At 41.0% G+C, this 18,687-nt stretch overlaps 1 protein-coding gene across 1 annotated transcript in view; it reads right to left on the bottom strand.

Annotated features, from left to right (window-relative positions):
* The window catches only part of asap2a (ArfGAP with SH3 domain, ankyrin repeat and PH domain 2a), a 125,927-nt gene that overhangs the window by 2,236 nt on the left and 105,004 nt on the right, over window positions 1-18,687 (bottom strand). The window contains exons 19-27 of the mRNA XM_078399241.1: window positions 18,216-18,331; window positions 16,872-16,939; window positions 16,671-16,778; window positions 15,981-16,215; window positions 15,006-15,164; window positions 7,497-7,686; window positions 6,033-6,091; window positions 5,610-5,716; window positions 3,528-3,650 (exon numbers count right to left, since the gene is read on the bottom strand). Of these exons, the coding sequence (XP_078255367.1) occupies window positions 3,528-3,650; window positions 5,610-5,716; window positions 6,033-6,091; window positions 7,497-7,686; window positions 15,006-15,164; window positions 15,981-16,215; window positions 16,671-16,778; window positions 16,872-16,939; window positions 18,216-18,331 (1,165 nt within the window). The remainder of the gene's footprint in view (window positions 1-3,527; window positions 3,651-5,609; window positions 5,717-6,032; window positions 6,092-7,496; window positions 7,687-15,005; window positions 15,165-15,980; window positions 16,216-16,670; window positions 16,779-16,871; window positions 16,940-18,215; window positions 18,332-18,687) is intronic.

The raw sequence follows: 18,687 nt of genomic DNA, 5'->3' as shown, positions 1-18,687 counted from the left end.
GTTCCTTTCTACACAATAATTATATTATGTTTATTACACAATTGTTAAATTGTCATCAATGAGATATTGTGAAAAACTAAAATTAGAACCTCTAATAATTAGAATATTATTGAAAAATGATCTCAATAATAATAATGAAATTATTACAATTAAAAAGGGTTTCTGTACCACACTAGTTCAGAGAAGCATTATTCAATTTTCAATTCATTTCGTTAGCAGCAGCAGTCATTAGTTTAAGTTTTTTAGTTTTAGTGTTATAGACAATAGACAATAGGTACAAGAGGAGGCCATTCAATGTGATCATGGCTGATCATTCTCAATCAGTACCCCGTTCCTGCCTTCTCCCCATACCCCCTGACTCGGCTATCCTTAAGAGCTCTATCTAGCTCTCTCTTGAATGCATTCAGAGAATTGGCCTCCACTGCCTTCTGAGGCAGAGAATTCCACAGATTCACAACTCTCTGACTGAAAAGGTTTTTCCTCATCTCAGTTCTAAATGGCCTACCCCTTATTCTTAAACTGTGGCCCCTTGTTCTGGACTCCCCCAACATTGGGAACATGTTTCCCGCCTCTAACATGTCCAACCCCTTAATAATCTTATATGTTTCGATAAGATCCCCTCTCATCCTTCTAAATTCTAGTGTATACAAGCCTAGTCGCTCTAGTCTTTCAACATATGACAGTCCCACCATTCCGGGAATTAACCTAGTAAACCTACGCTGCACGCCCTCAATAGCATGTGTTGTAGCGTGGAAACAGGCCTTTTGGTCCACCAAGTCTGCGCCGACCAACGATCATCGATCATCCGTATACTAGTCCTATCCTACACACCAGGCACCATTTACAGAAGCCAATTAACCTACATGTCTTTGGAATGTTGGAGGAAACCAGAGAAGCCGGAAAAAGACAGGAAAATGTACAAACTCCATGCAGACAGCACTTGGAGCCAGGATCGAAACAGGGTTGTTGGCACTGTAAGGCAGCAACTCTACTGCAGCGCCCCAGTCATATTCTGAATGTTTGTATCCTCTAAATGATGCAATTAAATGATAATCCACTGTCTGACTATTTGTAAATCTCAATCATTCACCATCATCTGGTCCATCAGATGATGTTTGATAGATTATTAAAAACTAAAGTTTGTAATTCTTTCATTTCTTTTCCTGACAACATTATTATCATCTGTCTCTTTACTTCTGTCTCAAGGAGCTGAAGATGCTACTAACATTGTTGGTGCTGGGTCAACTACTGGATCAGATGCCATGCCTGAAGAGATCATCCAAAGTATTTCCAGGTGAGGCAGAGGTTCAACTGCACCTCCTCCAACCTCATCTATTGTATCCGTTGTTCCAGGTGTCAACATCTGTACATCGGTGAGACCAAGCGCAGGCTCGGCGATCGTTTCGCTGAACACCTCTGCTTGGCCCATCTTAACCAACCTGATCTCCCGGTGGCTCAGCATTTCAACTCCCCCTCCCATTCCCAATCTGACCTTTCTGTCCTGGGCCTCCTCCATTGTCAGAGTGAGGCCCAGCGCAAATTGGAGGAACAGCACCTCATATTTCGCTTGGGTAGTTTACACCCCAGCGGTATGAACATTGACTTTGCTAACTTCAGATAGTCCCTGCTTTCCCTCTCTATCCCCTCCCCCTTCCCAGTTCTCCCACTAGTCTTCCTGTCTCCAACTACATTCTATTTTTGTCCCGCCCCCTCTCCTGACATCAGTCTGAAGAAGTGTCTTGACCTGGAACGTCACCCATTCCTTCTCTCCCGAGATGCTGCATGACCCGCTGAGTTACTCCAGCATTGTGTGTCTACCTCATCCAAATTAACAACATCATTGAAATGTGGCAGAAGTTCACCCCTGGTTCCTTGTTGAAGGGGCAATGTCTTAAATGACTATTATATAAAAATGTTTTGGTTACTTAGCATGACATTTGGTTGGACCAAGGAAAACACGATTGATACTAGTCTCCCAGAAGTGCTCACAATTCCTGCACCACCCGGTAATGCAAAGATAATCACCATCCTTTCCTCATCATGAAACATCATCTTTAATCCTTGCAGCCTCATTCTTTATCTCCAGCGGCTAATACGAGTAGCTCTTGGACATTGAGACTCCCTAGGACATTGGACCCTAGCTGAATTGGGTTAAATCTCCAAAGATTTTCCCAGTCCGAGACCCGACCTTCCCTCATTCTCTGGTTCCTTTAATCGTGTCTTATCCTGTCTGGGAGCTCTTGTCAAACTGCTTGTCCAACTGTTTATCTTCCATTTATTTACCTTATGTCAGCTGTTACCATTCCCTTTCATCAGTCAGTGACAACGAATTGAAGTAATCTTCTGAGATTTTTTTGCAAGATAGTTGTGGACTCAATTTCCCTAACACAGAAGACCCAGCCGCAGTGCTGTCTTTCAGAATAGATATTAAACTAATTTCTTCCCTTCCCTCTCAGATGGGCAAATAAAAATAAATTCCATTATTTTGAAAGAGAGCAGAAGATTCATCCCGGCTGACCGAACTAATATTTGCTCCTCAGTATTAGAATCGTGTCATTCTCTCATCACTGCTGGTGAGAACTTGTGAAATAATTGTCTCCTGTATTTTGTACATTTAATAACCAACTTCAGGAACGACTTCACCTGCTGTGAACAATGCCCTGTGTTCAAGAAAAGTTACCACAAGACTCCAAAAATCCACTGCAAGGCATCCAGAAATCGGCGATGGACACAAAAAGCTGGAGTAACTCAGTGGGACAGGCAGCATCTCTGGAGAGAAGGAATGGTTGACCTTTCGGGTCGACTCTTCTTCAGAAAACCCGTCTTCTTCAGAAGTCTGTCCCACTGAGTTATTCCAGCTTTTTGTGTCTATCTTCGGTTTAAACCAGCATCTGCAGTTCCTTCTTACATATCCAGAAATCGGCACCTGGCTCAGCAAGTAATGTTTACTGAATTCCCTTTCCATCACCAATGCTCCAGTTCCCATACTGCCTCGCAGGTTACCACGGTCTTGGTTCCCACACTCACAATTTCCCAAGTTTTCAAATTCTTTCAGGCTCAACAGGGGCTTAGCTTCTACACTCCCAGTCCGCTCAAGAGAGCACCAGTTGCTATGCACTTTAAAATGACTATGATCCCATTTCCCACACTTATCAGGATCACTGGAAAAGTTATTATAATATTTTGCAACATACCAAAAAAAATTGAAGCAGTGGTCATGTATTAATGGAAATAACAGCAGCATAGAAAATCTGCCAGTCCATCACCACAAATGTCCCAAGCATGCTGGATTGTTGGAGTTTTATTGTCTGAACAAATGTTAGTCACTCTTAATTCTTCAGTCTCAAATTGAAAGCTGACACCTTAATTGCCTCACTAAATATATTTACACATCACAAGTAATTACCTTAAAATATGATTGTTTGATGAAAGAGTTAGATCGGATTTGTTTATCTGCATCAGTTAGAAAGTGATTGTTAATTCTTTAATACAAACTTAAAATGTTAACAATTATCGACACCACTTACCCACCACTCTGGATCTTCCTCACCATCAACAACTATAATCTCACCCTCAGAGAATGTGAGCTCATCCGGATTATCTGCACTACAGTTATAAATTGCTTTCACTTTTCTTGGTTTAGACTTTATCTAAAATAATGAAAAACAAATGAAATACCACAGAACAAAGTAAGCTCCTAATACAATTATTAATGGTTTAGGTTGAATAAACAGTGACCACAAAAACATTTTAGTTCCAATGTTTCTTGCATAATTAGCATTTTAAAAGTTCATCTATATGAATAAATGTAAAAGAATTTTGATTATACAGTAATACAACACAGTTTAATTTCATTAAAATCTCCAAGTCAGTAAACAACACATATTACTAATACTAAATCCTTATTTATCAAGCTCAATATTGACAATATGGCTAACTGAATTAATCACACCACTGCTGTAGCTTGAACTAACCTGACTGGAGGGTCAGGTATCAGAGTAAACTGGCATAATCACCTAATTCACTTTCTCATACAATACTAGATTAAATGGATCAACTGTTACTATGATATAATTTGCTCCAATTTAAATTAATGCCAGAGCTGATGTCAAAAACTTCCAATTAATACACCATTCTCTATTTAAGACTTTCTTCTACAACAACATGAACCTTTCTGACTCCAGTTTATTGTTTCAATTCACAGAAAGGATTTTCAACAGGATTTCAAGTGCAGTAGCTTGAAACTTTATGGCCTTATAATCTATATACTAAAACTCTCGTTTGTTATCTTGTTTGTGACTGAATGTCAGCCAAAACAGTACACGATAGCGCGACAATTTTAGGCCCACCGTACTCACCATTGTCACTTTAGTGATAATGCAAGTAGTTTTATTGAAATCGGTGTTATATTTTTTAAGTTATTCACATTTTTAAGTTTAAAAGAGGGGAGGGGGAGGGGGAAGGGGGGAATGGGGGAGAAGGGAGAGGGGGTTGAGGAGAGAAGAGAGGACAGAGTGCTGCACCAAAGCAGGAGAGGTTTGGGCCCAACGGGTCCACTTTGTCTAGTAGTTTTTATAGGCTGAACACAAATTTAAGCAAGAATGAAGTCAAAATTGACAGGCGCAAATTTTTTAAAAGCTGAATAAATAATAGCTATTTTTATTATTGACACTTATTATTGACTCATCATTAGGGAGATCGTAGAAGAAATGGGTGCGCAGTGGGGTGGGGTCGGAGGGTGGGGTGAGAGGCGTTACCTAAAATTGGAGAATTGTAAGCTACCCAAGCAGAAAGAGGTACTGTTCCACCACTTTGTGTGGCTTCACTGTGGCAATGAAAGCAGCTCAGGACATAGAGGTCAGTAAGGGAATGGGAGTTAAAATGATAAGCAACTAGGAGATCCAGTAAGCCTTAGTGGACTGAGCACAAGTGTTCGGAGAGATTAAGCATAGATCATGCAACTATTTTGGCGTATACTCGAGTTCGGTCTGCCAAGGCCTGACGGATCTCCTAGTTGCTAATCATTTTAACTCCCTTTCTCATGCAGACCTTTCCATCCTGGACCTCCTCCATTGCCTGAGTGTGGCCACATGCAAACTGGAGAAACGGCACCTCATATTTCCGCTTGGTCAGACAACAAATCAACGTTGAATTTTCCCATTTTAGGGAACACTCCACTTCCTCCACCACTCACTCTCACCTTTCTCCCTCTAACATCCCTTCCCTTCACCCTCCCTCATCCCCCTCCCTCATCCCCTTCCACCTATATCCCTCCCTCTGGCTTTACATTACACTCTTCTCTGACTCCTTATCAGACTACCTTTTGTCTCCTTTTCATCTGTAGTCTTTGTTCACCATCTGCCAACCAAACCCCCCCGTACCTCTACCTACCACTTGCTACTTTGTCCCACCCCTACCTCTTTCTCAGCTCTCCCCCCCCCCCCCCCACACCCACACCCATTCTGAAGGATCCCAACATAAAACAGAGCTTCTTCATTGTCCTTCAGAGCTGCCACCTGACCGCTGAGTTACTCCAGCACTTTATGTTCAATGGAAGATTCCGCAGTTCATTGTCTCGGTATTTTTTAACATTTGTCCAATGTACTTACCATTTGAGACTTCCGTGGCATTGGCGCTGGGGCCTTGTTTAAATTTGCTAAATTAGGTGCATGCCCTGGCTTTTTTGGAGCAGTTTCAGATGTCAGAGAAGAATCACCTGTTAGAGAACAAACAAATAGCAAAGTTCAATTAAAAATTGCATTGTTTTGATTAAGTTTATTACAATTATATTTTTACCTATCTTGCTTCATGGTGGATTTAATAAATCTAACGTATTAATCTAGCATTTTTTGCGTTCCTCAGAGTGTTCCAACATGCTCACTATCATAACAGTGCAACGTGGTAATCAATTGCCACATGTAAACTACCCATAAAAGAACAATGAAATATACGGAAGCTCCCTGGGTTACGAGCGATCTGACTTATGGAAATCCAACTTTACACAAGCTCTCCAAATGACAATGTTCATTCACCTGACTGCATTGATCCAAGTACTGTTGATGGTCGTTTAACTATGGATGTTCGATCAGAACTGTGAACAAATGACAAAGATGTTATAAAATGAGCAGTATATTTAGTCTTTTTTGTTGCTACTTATTTCAGTTCTGTCCAGGGCCCTTCAAGTAGCTGAGGAAGGGCAGATTTCACAATTGCAAGGTAGACACAAAATGCCAAAGTAACTCAGCGGAACAGGCAGCATCTCTGGAAAGAAGGAATGGGTGACGTTTCGGGTCGAGACACTTCTTCGGACTGATGTCAGGGGAGTAGGTAGGACAAAGATAGAATGTAGTCGGAGACAGTAAGACTGCCGGGAGAACTGGGAAGGGGAGGGGATGGAGAGAGAGGGAAAACAAGGGCTGTTTGAAGTTAGAGAAGTCAATGTTCATACCGCTGGGGTGTAAGCTACCCAAGCGAAATAGGAGGTGCTATTCCTCCAATTTGCGCTGGGCCTCACTCTGACAATAGAGGAGGAGGCCCAGGACAGAAAGGTCAGATTGGGAATTGGAGGGGGAGTTGAAGCGCCGAGCAACCAGGAGATCAGGTAGGTTAAGGCAGACTGAGCGGAGGTGTTCAGCGAAATGATCGCCCATCCTGCGCTTGGTCTCGCCAATGTACAGAAGTTGACACCTGGAACAGGGGATACAGTAGATGAGGTTGGAGGAGGTGCAAGTGAACCTCTGCCTCACCTGGAAGGACTGTTGGGGTCCTTGGATGGAGTTGAGGGGGGAGGTAATGGGACAGATGTTGCATCTCTTGCAGTTGCAGGGGAAAGTACCTGGGGAGGGGGTGGTTTGGGTGGGAAGGGACAAGTTGACCAGGGAGTTGCCGATGGAACTGTCTCTGTGGAAATCAGAAAGGGGTGGAGATGGGAAGATGTGGCCAGTAGTAGGATCCCATTGGAGGTGGCGAAAGTGTTGGAGGATTATATGCTGGATTAAACCAGCATCTGCAGTTCTTTCTTACACATCCTTTCACAATGGCAAGTTGGGCACTTGGCAGAGTTCTTTAAATGTCACCTGCCATGCAACTCCAGATAATTATTTTTTAAAACTTTCCATGCAGGTTCAAATTTTTTTCCATTCACTCTTTTCAACCATATTGCCATAGATTTTCACTAGTTCAAATGAGAGAATTAGAGCCCTATAGAATTAAAAACAAGGCACAGAATGGAACACCCAAAAGATTTTTGGATGAAACCAAGAATGGATGCCACAAGATTAGACTGGATCAGGAAGACCATTTATTAATATCAACACATCCATCTTGACAAATGTACAAATAAGTCATCAAATGTTTCTGAAATTTCAGTGCAGGTTTTGCTTGAAAATCCCATATATTTGCCATTAGCATTTTTAGCTCTTTATTTGCATTGCCATAGTAGAAACCGAGTAAAGATTGATTTATAGTAACAAACGACACATATAAAACCTATTTACCTGGACAATGACCTCGGTTGTGAAGTGCGAAGTGGTGGCTGTGGAGGCAGTGGTGGTGGAGTCTTTTTGTTCTGAGCAGCTTGCTGCAAAGAACCCTGCTGTTGCTGCTGGGATTGTGACTGTTTTACTTGCAAACTCATTGCTTCAATAACACTGCTTGTTTTTGCCACTGGAGTTGGTGGTGAAAGATCTGAAAGATAATAATAATAAACTTAAAGCAAAGGAAGTTATGCACAACATGCAGCATCTTTTTAAATTCACAATTATTTTCAGTTTCTGGACATTGTCAGATAGGCCAGCATTATTGGCCAACCATATTACCATTGAGATGATTCAAGGCTGCTTGAAATGCTGAGGTCTTTCTGGTGAAAGCACTTCCACAATATTGTTGAAGGATGTTCCAGGATTTAATTACAGTAATGATTAACAAGAGGTGATATACAGCATTTCTAAGTCAGAGGCTACATGGCTTGGATAGCAAACTGCAGCTGGTGGTGTTACCGTGCACCTGACCCCCTTCACCATCTTATTGGAGAGCAGCCAGGTTTGGGGATTAGGTTTGGAGAGAGCAGCAGTGCATTCCGTGTTCCCAAAATGGCAGATGTGTCCTTCAAGATGTGGCCATCACAGTCAGTAATGATGCTCCAGGCACTCTTGATGATAGATGCTGAAGTCCCCGACCCCGAGTAAGTTATGTTACTTTACGTTTTTCCACAAGGATTAGCATGATTCCTGATCAGAGGTCATAAGGAGCCCCAGCACTAAAAACTAAAAAAAAAATTAAATAAAAGCTGCATATGAATCTTGTTACAAAACCTGCTCGAGGATCTCAGTGCGTCGAGCTGCATCTGGTGAAGTGGGGGGGGGGGTAGGTATTCTTGATGTATCGGGCCAAGTCCGCATCAGGATTAAGTGGAGAAGGAAGGTAACCCATATAAAGGGGAGGGGGAAGAGGTGAGATGGGGTCGAAAAGTGAGAGGTGAACAGAGAGGGCCTTAGGAGGATGGACAGATAGAAATAGATGACAGCGTTTGGGGGTAATATATGGGACAAAGACCCATGATTTATTTATTTGCCTCTGTACTTCACAATTTGAGATTTGTAATAGAAAAAAATCAAATGTGGTTAAAGTGCACAGTCAGATTTCAATAAAGGCCATTTTTATACATTTTGGTTTCACCATGTAAAGATTACAGTAGTGTTTATACATAGTCCCCCAATTTCAGGGCACCATAATGTTTGGGACACAGCAATGTCATGTAAATGAAAGTAGCCATGTTTAGTATTTTGTTGCATATCCTTTGCATGCAATTACTGCTTTAAGTCTGTGATTCATGGATATAACCAGTTGCTGGGTGTCTTCTCTGGTGATGCTCTGCTAGGCCTGTATTACAGCCATTTTTATTCTGTGCTTGTTTTGGGGGCTAGTCCCCTTCAGTTTTCTCTTCAACATATAAAAGACATGCTCAATTGGGTTCAGGTCGGGTGATTGACTTGGCCACTCAAGAATTGACCATTTTTTAGCTTTGAAAAACTCCTTTGTTGTTTTAACAGTATGTTTGGGATCATTGTCTTGCTGTAGAATGAACCGCCGGCCAATGGGTTTTGAGGCATTTGTTTGAACTTGAGCAGATAGGATATGTCGATACACTTCAGAATTAATCGTGCTGCTACCATCAACAGTTGTATCATCAATGAAGATAAGTGAGCCAGTACCTTCAGCAGCCAAACATGCCCGGGCCATAACACCCCCACCACCGTGTTTCACAGATGAGGTGGTATAGACAATAGACAATAGACAATAGGTGCAGGAGTAGGCCATTCGGCCCTTCGAGCCAGCACCGCCATTCAATGTGATCATGGCTGATCATTCTCAATCAGTACCCCGTTCCTGCTTTCTCCCCATACCCCCCTGACTCCGCTATCCTTAAGAGCTCTATCTAGCTCTCTCTTGAATGTATTCAGAGAATTGGCCTCCACTGCCCTCTGAGGCAGAGAATTCCACAGATTCACAACTCTGACTGAAAAAGTTTTTCCTCATCTCTGTTCTAAATGGCCTACCCCTTATTCTTAAACTGTGGCCCCTGGTTCTGGACTCCCCCAACATTGGGAACATGTTTCCTGCCTCTAATGTAGGGCGGCACGGTAGCGCAGCGGTAGAGATGCTGCTTTACAGCGAATGCAGCACCGGAGACTCAGGTTCGATCCTGACTACAGGTGCTGTACTGTAAGGAGTTTGTACGTTCTCCCCGTGACCTGCGTGGGTTTTCTCCGAGATCTTCGGTTTCCTCCCACACTCCAAAGACGTACAGGTATGTAGGTTAATTGACTGGGTAAATGTAAAAATTGTCCCTAGTGTGTGTAGGATAGTGTTAATAGTGTTAGTGTGCGGGGATCGCTGGGCGGCGTGGACTTGGTGGGCCGAAAAGGCCTGTTTCCGCGCTGTATATATGAAATGAAATGAAATGAAATGTGTCCAACCCCTTAATAATCTTATACGTTTCGATAAGATCCCCTCCCATCCTTCTAAATTCCAGTGTATACAAAACCTAGTCGCTCCAGTCTTTCAACATATGACAGTCCCGCCATTCCGGGAATTAACCTAGTAAACCTACGCTGCACGCCCACAATAGCAAGAGGTTGGGCAGTTCCTTCTCTCCTCGATACTTTGCTCTTGCCATCACTCTGATATAAGTTAATCTTCGTCTCATCTGTCCATAAGACCTTTTTCCAGAACTATGGTTGCTCTTTTAAGTACTTCTTGGCAAACTGTATTTTTGCGGCTAACCAATGGTTTGCATCTTGCAGTGTAGCCTCTGTATTTCTGTTCATGAAGTCTTCTGCGGACAGTGGTCATTGACAAATCCACACCCGACTCCTGAAGAGTGTTTCTGATCTGTCGGACAGATGTTTGGGGATTTTTCTTTATTACAGGGAGAATTCTTCTGTCATTAGCTGTGAAGGTCTTCCTTGGCCTGCCAGTCCCTTTGCGATTAGTATGCTCACCAGTGTTCTCTTTCTTCTTTATGATGTTACAAACAGTTGATTTTGGGAAGACTAGGGTTTGGCTGATGTCTCGAACAGTTTTATTTTGGTTTCTCAGTCTCATAATGGCTTCTTTGACTTTCATTGGCACAACTTTGGTCCTCATGTTGATAAACAGCAATAAAAGTTTCCGAAGGTGATGGAAAGACTGGAGGAAAGACTAGGTGCTGAGAGCTCTCTTATACCTACATTAAGGAGGCATTAAACACACCTGAGCAATTACAAACACCTTTGAAGCCATGTGTCCCAAACATTATGGTGCCCTGAAATGGGGGGACTATAGGCAATAGACAATAGGTGCAGGAGGAGGCTATTCGGCCCTTCGAGCCAGCACCGCCATTCAATGTGATCATGGCTGATCATTCTCAATCAGTACCCCGTTCCTGCCTTCTCCCCATACCCCCTGACTCCGCTATCCTTAAGAGCTCTATCTAGCTCTCTCTTGAATGCATTCAGAGAATTGGCCTCCACTGCCTTCTGAAGCAGAGAATTCCACAGATTAACAACTCTCTGACTGAAAAGGTTTTTCCTCATCTCAGTTCTAAATGGCCTACCCCTTATTCTTAAACTGCGGCCCCTTGTTCTGGACTCCCCCAACATTGGGAACATGTTTCCTGCCTCTAACGTGTCCAACCCCTTAATAATCTTATACGTTTCGATCAGATCTCCTCTCATCCTTCTAAATTCCAGTGTATACAAGCCTAGTCGCTCCAGTCTTTCAACATATGACAGTCCCGCCATTCCGGGAATTAACCTAGTAAACCTACGCTGTACGCCCTCAATAGCAAGAATATCCTTCCTCAAATTTGGAGACCAAAACTGCACACAGTACTCCAGGTGCGTTCTCACTAGGGCCATGTACAACTGCAGAAGGACCTCTTTGCTCCTGTACTCAACTCCTCTTGTTATGAATGTATAAACACTGCTGTAATTTCTACATGGTGAAACCAAAATGTATCAAAATACCCTTTAATAAAATCTGACAAGCTGCACTTTAACCGCATGTGATTTTTTCTATTACAAATCTCAAATTGTGGAGTACAGAGGCAAATAAATAAATGCTGGATTGTTGTCCCAAACATTACGGAGGGCACCGTAGGTAAGGAGGAGGTGCGCTTGATTCTTTGCCTCATGTGAGATGGCTGTTTGGGACCTAAGATGGGGATGAGGAAAGAAATGTAAGAATAGATGTTGTATTGCCTGGGGTTGAGGGAAAGCGCCAGGGGCCAGGAAGGAGACTGTGGGAAGGAATGACAGACCAGGAAGTTACGAGTGAGTGATCCCTGCGGAAGGTGGAAAAGGATGGGAAGGAAAAGATGTTGCTAGTGGTGGGACCCAATTGCAGCTGGTGAAAACTAAGATGGATGATATACTGGATGTGGTACCCCCTTCTCCCCATACCCCCTGACTCCGCTAACAGGATGAAATATGACGACCAGGATAACTACCCTAATTTGCCTCTGTGAGAGATGTCTAAGAAATGGAGGTATTGCAAAAGAGGGCTCCATCAACTACATTAGAAGGGAAGCCATGTTTCCTATAAATAGATATTTCAGATGTGCTGGAACAGAAGATCTCATCTTGAGAGCAGATGCTGCAGAGATACAGAAACTGGGAGAAAGGGATGGCATTCTTTCAAGGGACTGGGTTGACGAAATGCAGTCTCGGTAGCTGTGGGAGCAACAAGTTTGTTTCTTGCTCCGGCTTCCAACACCTGCAATCTTGTGTCTACGATTTATGTTAACTATAGTATTTTTTATCGTCATAATATGGGCAAGTACTTGGAATAATATATTCTGTTTGTACATCACTTCTCTTTAGGGTTTAATTTTTCACGCAGCCTCTATTTTGACAACAGCGTGCAAAAGTGAGAGTCTCTCAAAATCACTGAACCCACAATGGGATCATTTTTTTTATAGGAGATATTCTGAACACTTGAAAAATTATCCAGACACTTCTGCATGCATGTGTAGCCCAAGAGATGTTACAAGATATGGATAAAAGAATGATGTGAATTTATAAGATGTGAATCTAAGGGCCATATTAAATAAAGGTTTTAGAAAAGTGAATCGCAGACTATTTTACCATGATGTCTGATCAAAGTTTTCCAAAGATAGTGCAAGGTGAAAAGGTGAATGGAATAGCTAGAATATAAGGAACACTGAGTTTTTTCCACTCAGGTGCTTGTGGATGAGTCCTTGATGATACTAACGAGATTATAACATTTTACAAATAAGTTTTCTTCAGGAGAGTTCTGTTTTTAAATCATTACTTTAAGTAGTTGGTAACAAATGCTCCTCATCAACTAACTGGATGATACCCAAACCAACACCAACTGTGGTTAAGGGATTTATGTTTTGTGATTCGGAACCATGTGCAGAACAGATTGTTCACAGTTACAAACAAACACCATCTGCAAATAATTTGTACATTTACTAGTAGGCCATTTGCTAGGTTACAATTGATCAGTTCTTTAAAAAAAGAGCAATAAAATTTATTTTCATTCAGCTTTCAATTTGAAATAAGCAGATGACCTTAGAGTCAGAGTATGAAAATAGATCCGTCCAAATCATCCATGCCAACCAAGCTGCATATCTGGGCTTGTACTAGTTGCCTCTGTTTGGCCCTTATCCTTCTAAACTATTCCAATTCACGTACCTGTTTAATTGTCTTCTAAACTTTGTCATTTTTCCCAGCTTTATCACTTCCTCCAGGAGGTCACCCCTCAGTCTCCTGCATTCCAGGGGAAAAAGCCTCAGCCTATTCAGTCTCTCCTTCAACTCAAGCCCTCCAATCCCAATGAATCTTTTCTAAATCCTTTCCGGCTTAATAGCATCCTTTCTATAACTGGGCAGCCAAAACGCCACACAATACTCCAAATGTGGTCTCACCAACAGCAGTGCTGGCTCGAAGGGCCAAATGGCCTACTCCTGCACCTATTTTCCTATGTTTCTATGTTTATACAGTTGTACATGATCATCCCAAGTATTGTACTCAATGGAGAAACAAGGAATTGTGGATATTAATTTACAAAAAAATACACAAAGTGATGGAGTAACTCAGTGGGTCAGGTAGCATCTCTGGAGAACATGGAGAGTGGCGTTTCGGGTTGGGACCCTTCTTCAGACTGATTGCGGTGGAGGAGGGTGGGGAAAAAACTGGAAGCGAGGAGTGGAGATCTACTGGATCTCCAAGTTGCTAACCATTTTAACCCACCTTCCTGATACTGATATTCCCATACTGATTTTTCGGCCTGGGCCTCGTCCATTGCCAGTAAGAGGTTACAAACCGTAGGAACTAGAAGAACAGCACCTCGTATCGTATTCCACCTGGGTATCTTACAACCTAATGAACACTGAATTCTCCAATTTTAGATAGCAAACACAAACCCACCCCTCCTTCTCCCCTCCCTTCCCCCTCTTTCCACCTCCCCACCCCAGGTCTTCCCAATGCCCCACCTGGATGTGCATCCCTTCCCTCTCTTCCACTCTTTTTCTTCCTCTGACTTCATAATTCACACTTCTTCTATCCTTATCTCACACCTACTGTCTTTTCATCTCTGGCCTTTATCCAACCATCTGCCTATGCCAACCCCTCCCCTCCCACTTGTATCTACCTATCACTTGCCAGTCTTTGTCCTTCGCCAGTCTTCTCCCCCCACCACATTCAGTCTGAAGAAAGGTTCCAACCCGAAACATCACTTATAACATTTTCTCCAGAGATGCTGCCAAACCCGTTGTTACTCCTGCACTTTGTCTTTTATTTTACGCAATGTCCTGACGAATGAAGGCAAGTGCGTCAAAGGGCTTCATCTCTACCATGCCTACCTATGTTGCCACTTTCAGTGGTCTGTATGTATACTCCTGGGTCTCTCTGTTCTATAGCATTCTCCAGGGTCCTACCATTTACCATGCAAATACTCCAAAATTTAATGCTTCTCACTTGTCCGAGTTAAATGTCACCTACAATTCCTTGGCCCACTTTCCCAGATGATCAAAATCCTGTTGTAATCTTAGACAATCCTCTTCATTGTCCACAATACCACCTATTTTGATGTCATTCGCAAACTAACTAACCATGGCAACTACCCTCTCATCCTAATATAGATGATAGACAACAGTGGACCCAGCTCTGGCCACAGTGGCATCAGGTCTCCAATCTGAAAAGCATCACTCCATCCTACCCTCTAACCCTTACCACCAAGCCGATTTTATATCTAATTGGTTACCTTACTCCGAATCCTGCATGATCTAACCTTCCAGATTAGCAGAACACGTAGGCCTTGCTAAGACCAACATAGATAACCGGGTAGTTAAGTTTGACGTTTAATCAATTGAGCTAACATCATTTTGGATCACATTACCAGTAAAAACAGCATAAGAGAAAGTTGTTAAAAAGTCTCATTTTAATTAATTATCCTATCTTTAACAAAGGTGACCACAATATTAGCGGTCAAACGCATACTTGCTGTTGTTGATGTAATGCGGACTGGTGGTACAGGCGGATGAAGATTTGGTGGATCTGAAGCAGATCGTTGCCTACTTGCAGTATCCATTCCATGTGAGGCAGATTTCCAGACACTGGACGATGTAGTTGTCTGAACACCAGGAACCGAAGTTTGAACTAAATTCAAAACACAGAAAAATTAAACTCGGGTTGCATTGTGCATCACAGATTCTGTTTTACAATTTTCCAAATGTCATGAGCATCTTTTTCCATGCAAAGTATTTTCTGAATAAACATTTTAAACTAACTTGTCACAATCAGAACGTGTATCGCTAGGCACTGTGATTGGACAGGTTTTGTGTACCATTTAAACAATGACAAGCCTTAGGATTTTTACTACTCTTTATCAATCTCCACAGCAGAGAATATTCCACTGTTTATCGAGGTGAAAAAGTAATGCTAAGTTAACCGTTACTCCCTTCGCCTGTCTATACACAGGCTTCTTCTCAGGTTGTCACAGCATCACAATTTCTCTAATTAATGTCTTAACTCCTCTCATGTATTCTCAGAGCAGCTGGTCCATGATATCCAACTACTGCTCCCTCAACAGTCCCAAAGCAGCAATGATAAATTTACAACCCATATGATAAAGCATTCCTTCTCAACCTATATCAGTATAGTTCAGTTCAATTCAGTTTATGACCTATGTGAGCAGTTAGCATTTAAATAGCTATAAAAAACAAGGGGCATATGTGTCCGCAGCCCAATATGCTGGACTCCAATATGTTGGAGTAGAACCCAGAGTTCAGTGGGTTGAAGCCAGTGTCAAAGTGCACTCAATTTTCTTCAACTATTCAGCCATTCCTCCATTATTAAAATTTTGCCATTTAATTTTCCAGAACGTGATAGAAATAGAAAATAATAATGGACAAGCATATTAAATCACATAAGTATTGAATAAGTACCAATACTCCTCAGACACAAATTACTCACCTTTGTTGATATTCCTTGGTGGAAGAGGAGGAGCATTAGTCACAGAAGGAGGAGGACTGGAGCCAAGTACAGTTCCATATGTATCATTATTCAGCATGCTTGCAATGAATGGTCGCTGTTTGTCTTTTAAAGCTGAATCTTTTGTCAGGACTGCATGAGGAGCTGGAGGCTGGAGGTTTAACCCTGACTGATACGATAATTGATAGAAACTGATCGGTCGATTGGGACTGGATTGCTGAAAAAGATAGGCTTTATTAGAGCTGAAATGAGGCTTAACAATTCTAATTCAACACATTCCTCCACTTGGCATCATTTGCATAAATGTATAACATTTTACATTTACCTGCAGTGCTATCGAGTATGGTCAGTGTAAAAAAAATGTTCAGAATTCCATTAGGGTTGTGGCAATACATATGCAATTATTTTTATCAGATACTTTATGAATTTGGAGCTGAAATGCTTTGAAATGTCCAACACTCAGGATCATATCTGAAATGCATCTGGAAAAGCAACTGACTTATTTCTGCAATGTAATGTTCGATAGTGCCAGGGCATCAAAAGTAGAGGGACAACTGCCTGGAAAGAGCATTGTATTGGCTTAATTCATAAACATAGAAATAAATAAGATAAGAGGTTTGGAAGTATGCTAAGAAATTGTATTTAGTTTGTGGTTGAATGTCACATTTCTACCTTGTCTTCAATATCATCATCACTTTCATCCAAATCTTCATGATGCAATCGCCATTCATATTCCACATGTACATGGGCATTGAATTTTCCTGATAATGATTGTATAAGCTGCAAAACCAAATCATTTTTGAAGTTTATTAAAGTTTCAATAGACATCTTACGATAATTTTAGTATAGGAATAATGTAAACATAGAACGTACCACCTCTTCACATTGAGTATGTTTTAAGCGTTTAGCTATATTAAGTGGTGTTTCTCCTGCTTCATTGGCTAAAATGAAAGAACACAATCTATTAAGTATATTCTGTTTAAGTATAATTTGTCATTTTAGATGCTGCAGCATATGATGTTGAAAACTCAGCACCATTGATATACGATTAACTGAAATCTGCAATTAGCATTTCAGCACTTTTTAATATATTGAGCTGCAAAATCTTGAATATACATGTTTTTGTAAAATATAATTCAATTGAGAGACTTTATTTAGTTTAGATCTGCTTAAATCAGTTTAAATGTGCTTTAGCAAGACTTGATTTTCAGCTTTAGTTTATTTTGTGTGCTAGTTTGGGTCAAATTACAGAATGATGCATTTACAGAAACCAATAAGCATAGTCTTCATGGTTTCTAAAACTGTAGTCTAACAAAATGTTCAGCTTACACCATTAGCCTGCAGGTTAGGTTATTCTTTGTGTAATTTTCTCATGTGCAAATCCAATACATCAAATAGAACCAGATGTGTAGCTGTTATTAAGAAGGAATACAGGAGAAAGCATTTAGATACTGCTGCAAAAATAACTATTGAAGTGTTTTCAGATGTTTATCACTAGCAGTCACTGCATAAAGCAAGGCCACTTGAACATTCTGTACTTCAACAGTTAGTTGAGAAAATAATGATTGTGTCCCCTCCATCCTCCTCACACCTTCATTCTTCCTGTGCTAATCCACAATCTATATACATTATTACCAAGTAACAGGAGCCATCTTTCTCTGGTCACCCTCCCACACCCTTCCCTAAATTTTAAGATCCCTAAGCAGTTCCATTTTATTTCACATGGTCCAATTAATTATTACATTCCTTTAATTCAGAACTTCAGAATTCATAAATTCTATTAAGTTTGATGCATTTATATCGACAGAAATCAAACTGATTTAACTCTAATCTTAAACATGACCGCAGCTCAAAGTGAATAACGCTCTCCTGTTTGTGCTGTTTTTAATGTAAATTCACAACCGTAAATCAAGCTTTGATCAGACTTTTAAACTGAAATGCAAAAACTGTTGAAAGTCATTAACAACTCGTATGGTCAGATTGAGGCTGACCTGAAATTTGTCCACCTGATCTTCACATGCCTTGTCTTCCCTTCTAAACATTGCTAAAGGATGTTTATATGAACCATGAACTTATTTTTCTCTCTTTTGGGATGCTGAATGACCTGATGTGCATTTGTATCCTTTTCTTTTTTATACAAGGATTTAAACAATGCCTAGTCATTATGGATGGGACTCTCAAGCACTAAATACAAAACATGATTTTAAAGCAACATACCTATTTCAACGGAAGCTTTGCCCCTCAAAAGCAACTTAAGACACTCCACATTATCATTTAGACAGCAGTAGTGTAATGCTGTACTGCCTTTAGTAGTCTGTTTGTCAAGATTCCCGCTGTTGGACCAAACATGACAAATTCATACACAGGATTACATTTTAAAATATTACTTTCAAGCATTTGACAACCAAATACAGTATTGATATGCATCGATGAGATTTCCTTTTCATAATGTTATACAAACATCTAAAGTAATATCAGCAACATATTATATCATATCTTTTATAAGATCGGGCCAAATGGTCTGAGTAATTATATAGTATAAATATTTCACCAAAATCTCTTCTAGTTATCAATACCCATCCTCATGGAAAGTGGGCAACTTTTTTTTGAGATTCTCATAATGAGTTATATTGGTTTGCCAAATATACAAAGCAGCAGATAAGAATAGATTAATGTTACTGTCATCTAT

The sequence above is a fragment of the Rhinoraja longicauda genome, chromosome 5 (genome assembly GCF_053455715.1).
Source record: "Rhinoraja longicauda isolate Sanriku21f chromosome 5, sRhiLon1.1, whole genome shotgun sequence".
NCBI classification, from domain to species: Eukaryota; Metazoa; Chordata; class Chondrichthyes; order Rajiformes; family Arhynchobatidae; genus Rhinoraja; species Rhinoraja longicauda.
The sequence above is the reverse complement of the archived record's forward strand: the minus strand, read 5'-3'. Positions and strand labels throughout refer to the sequence as shown.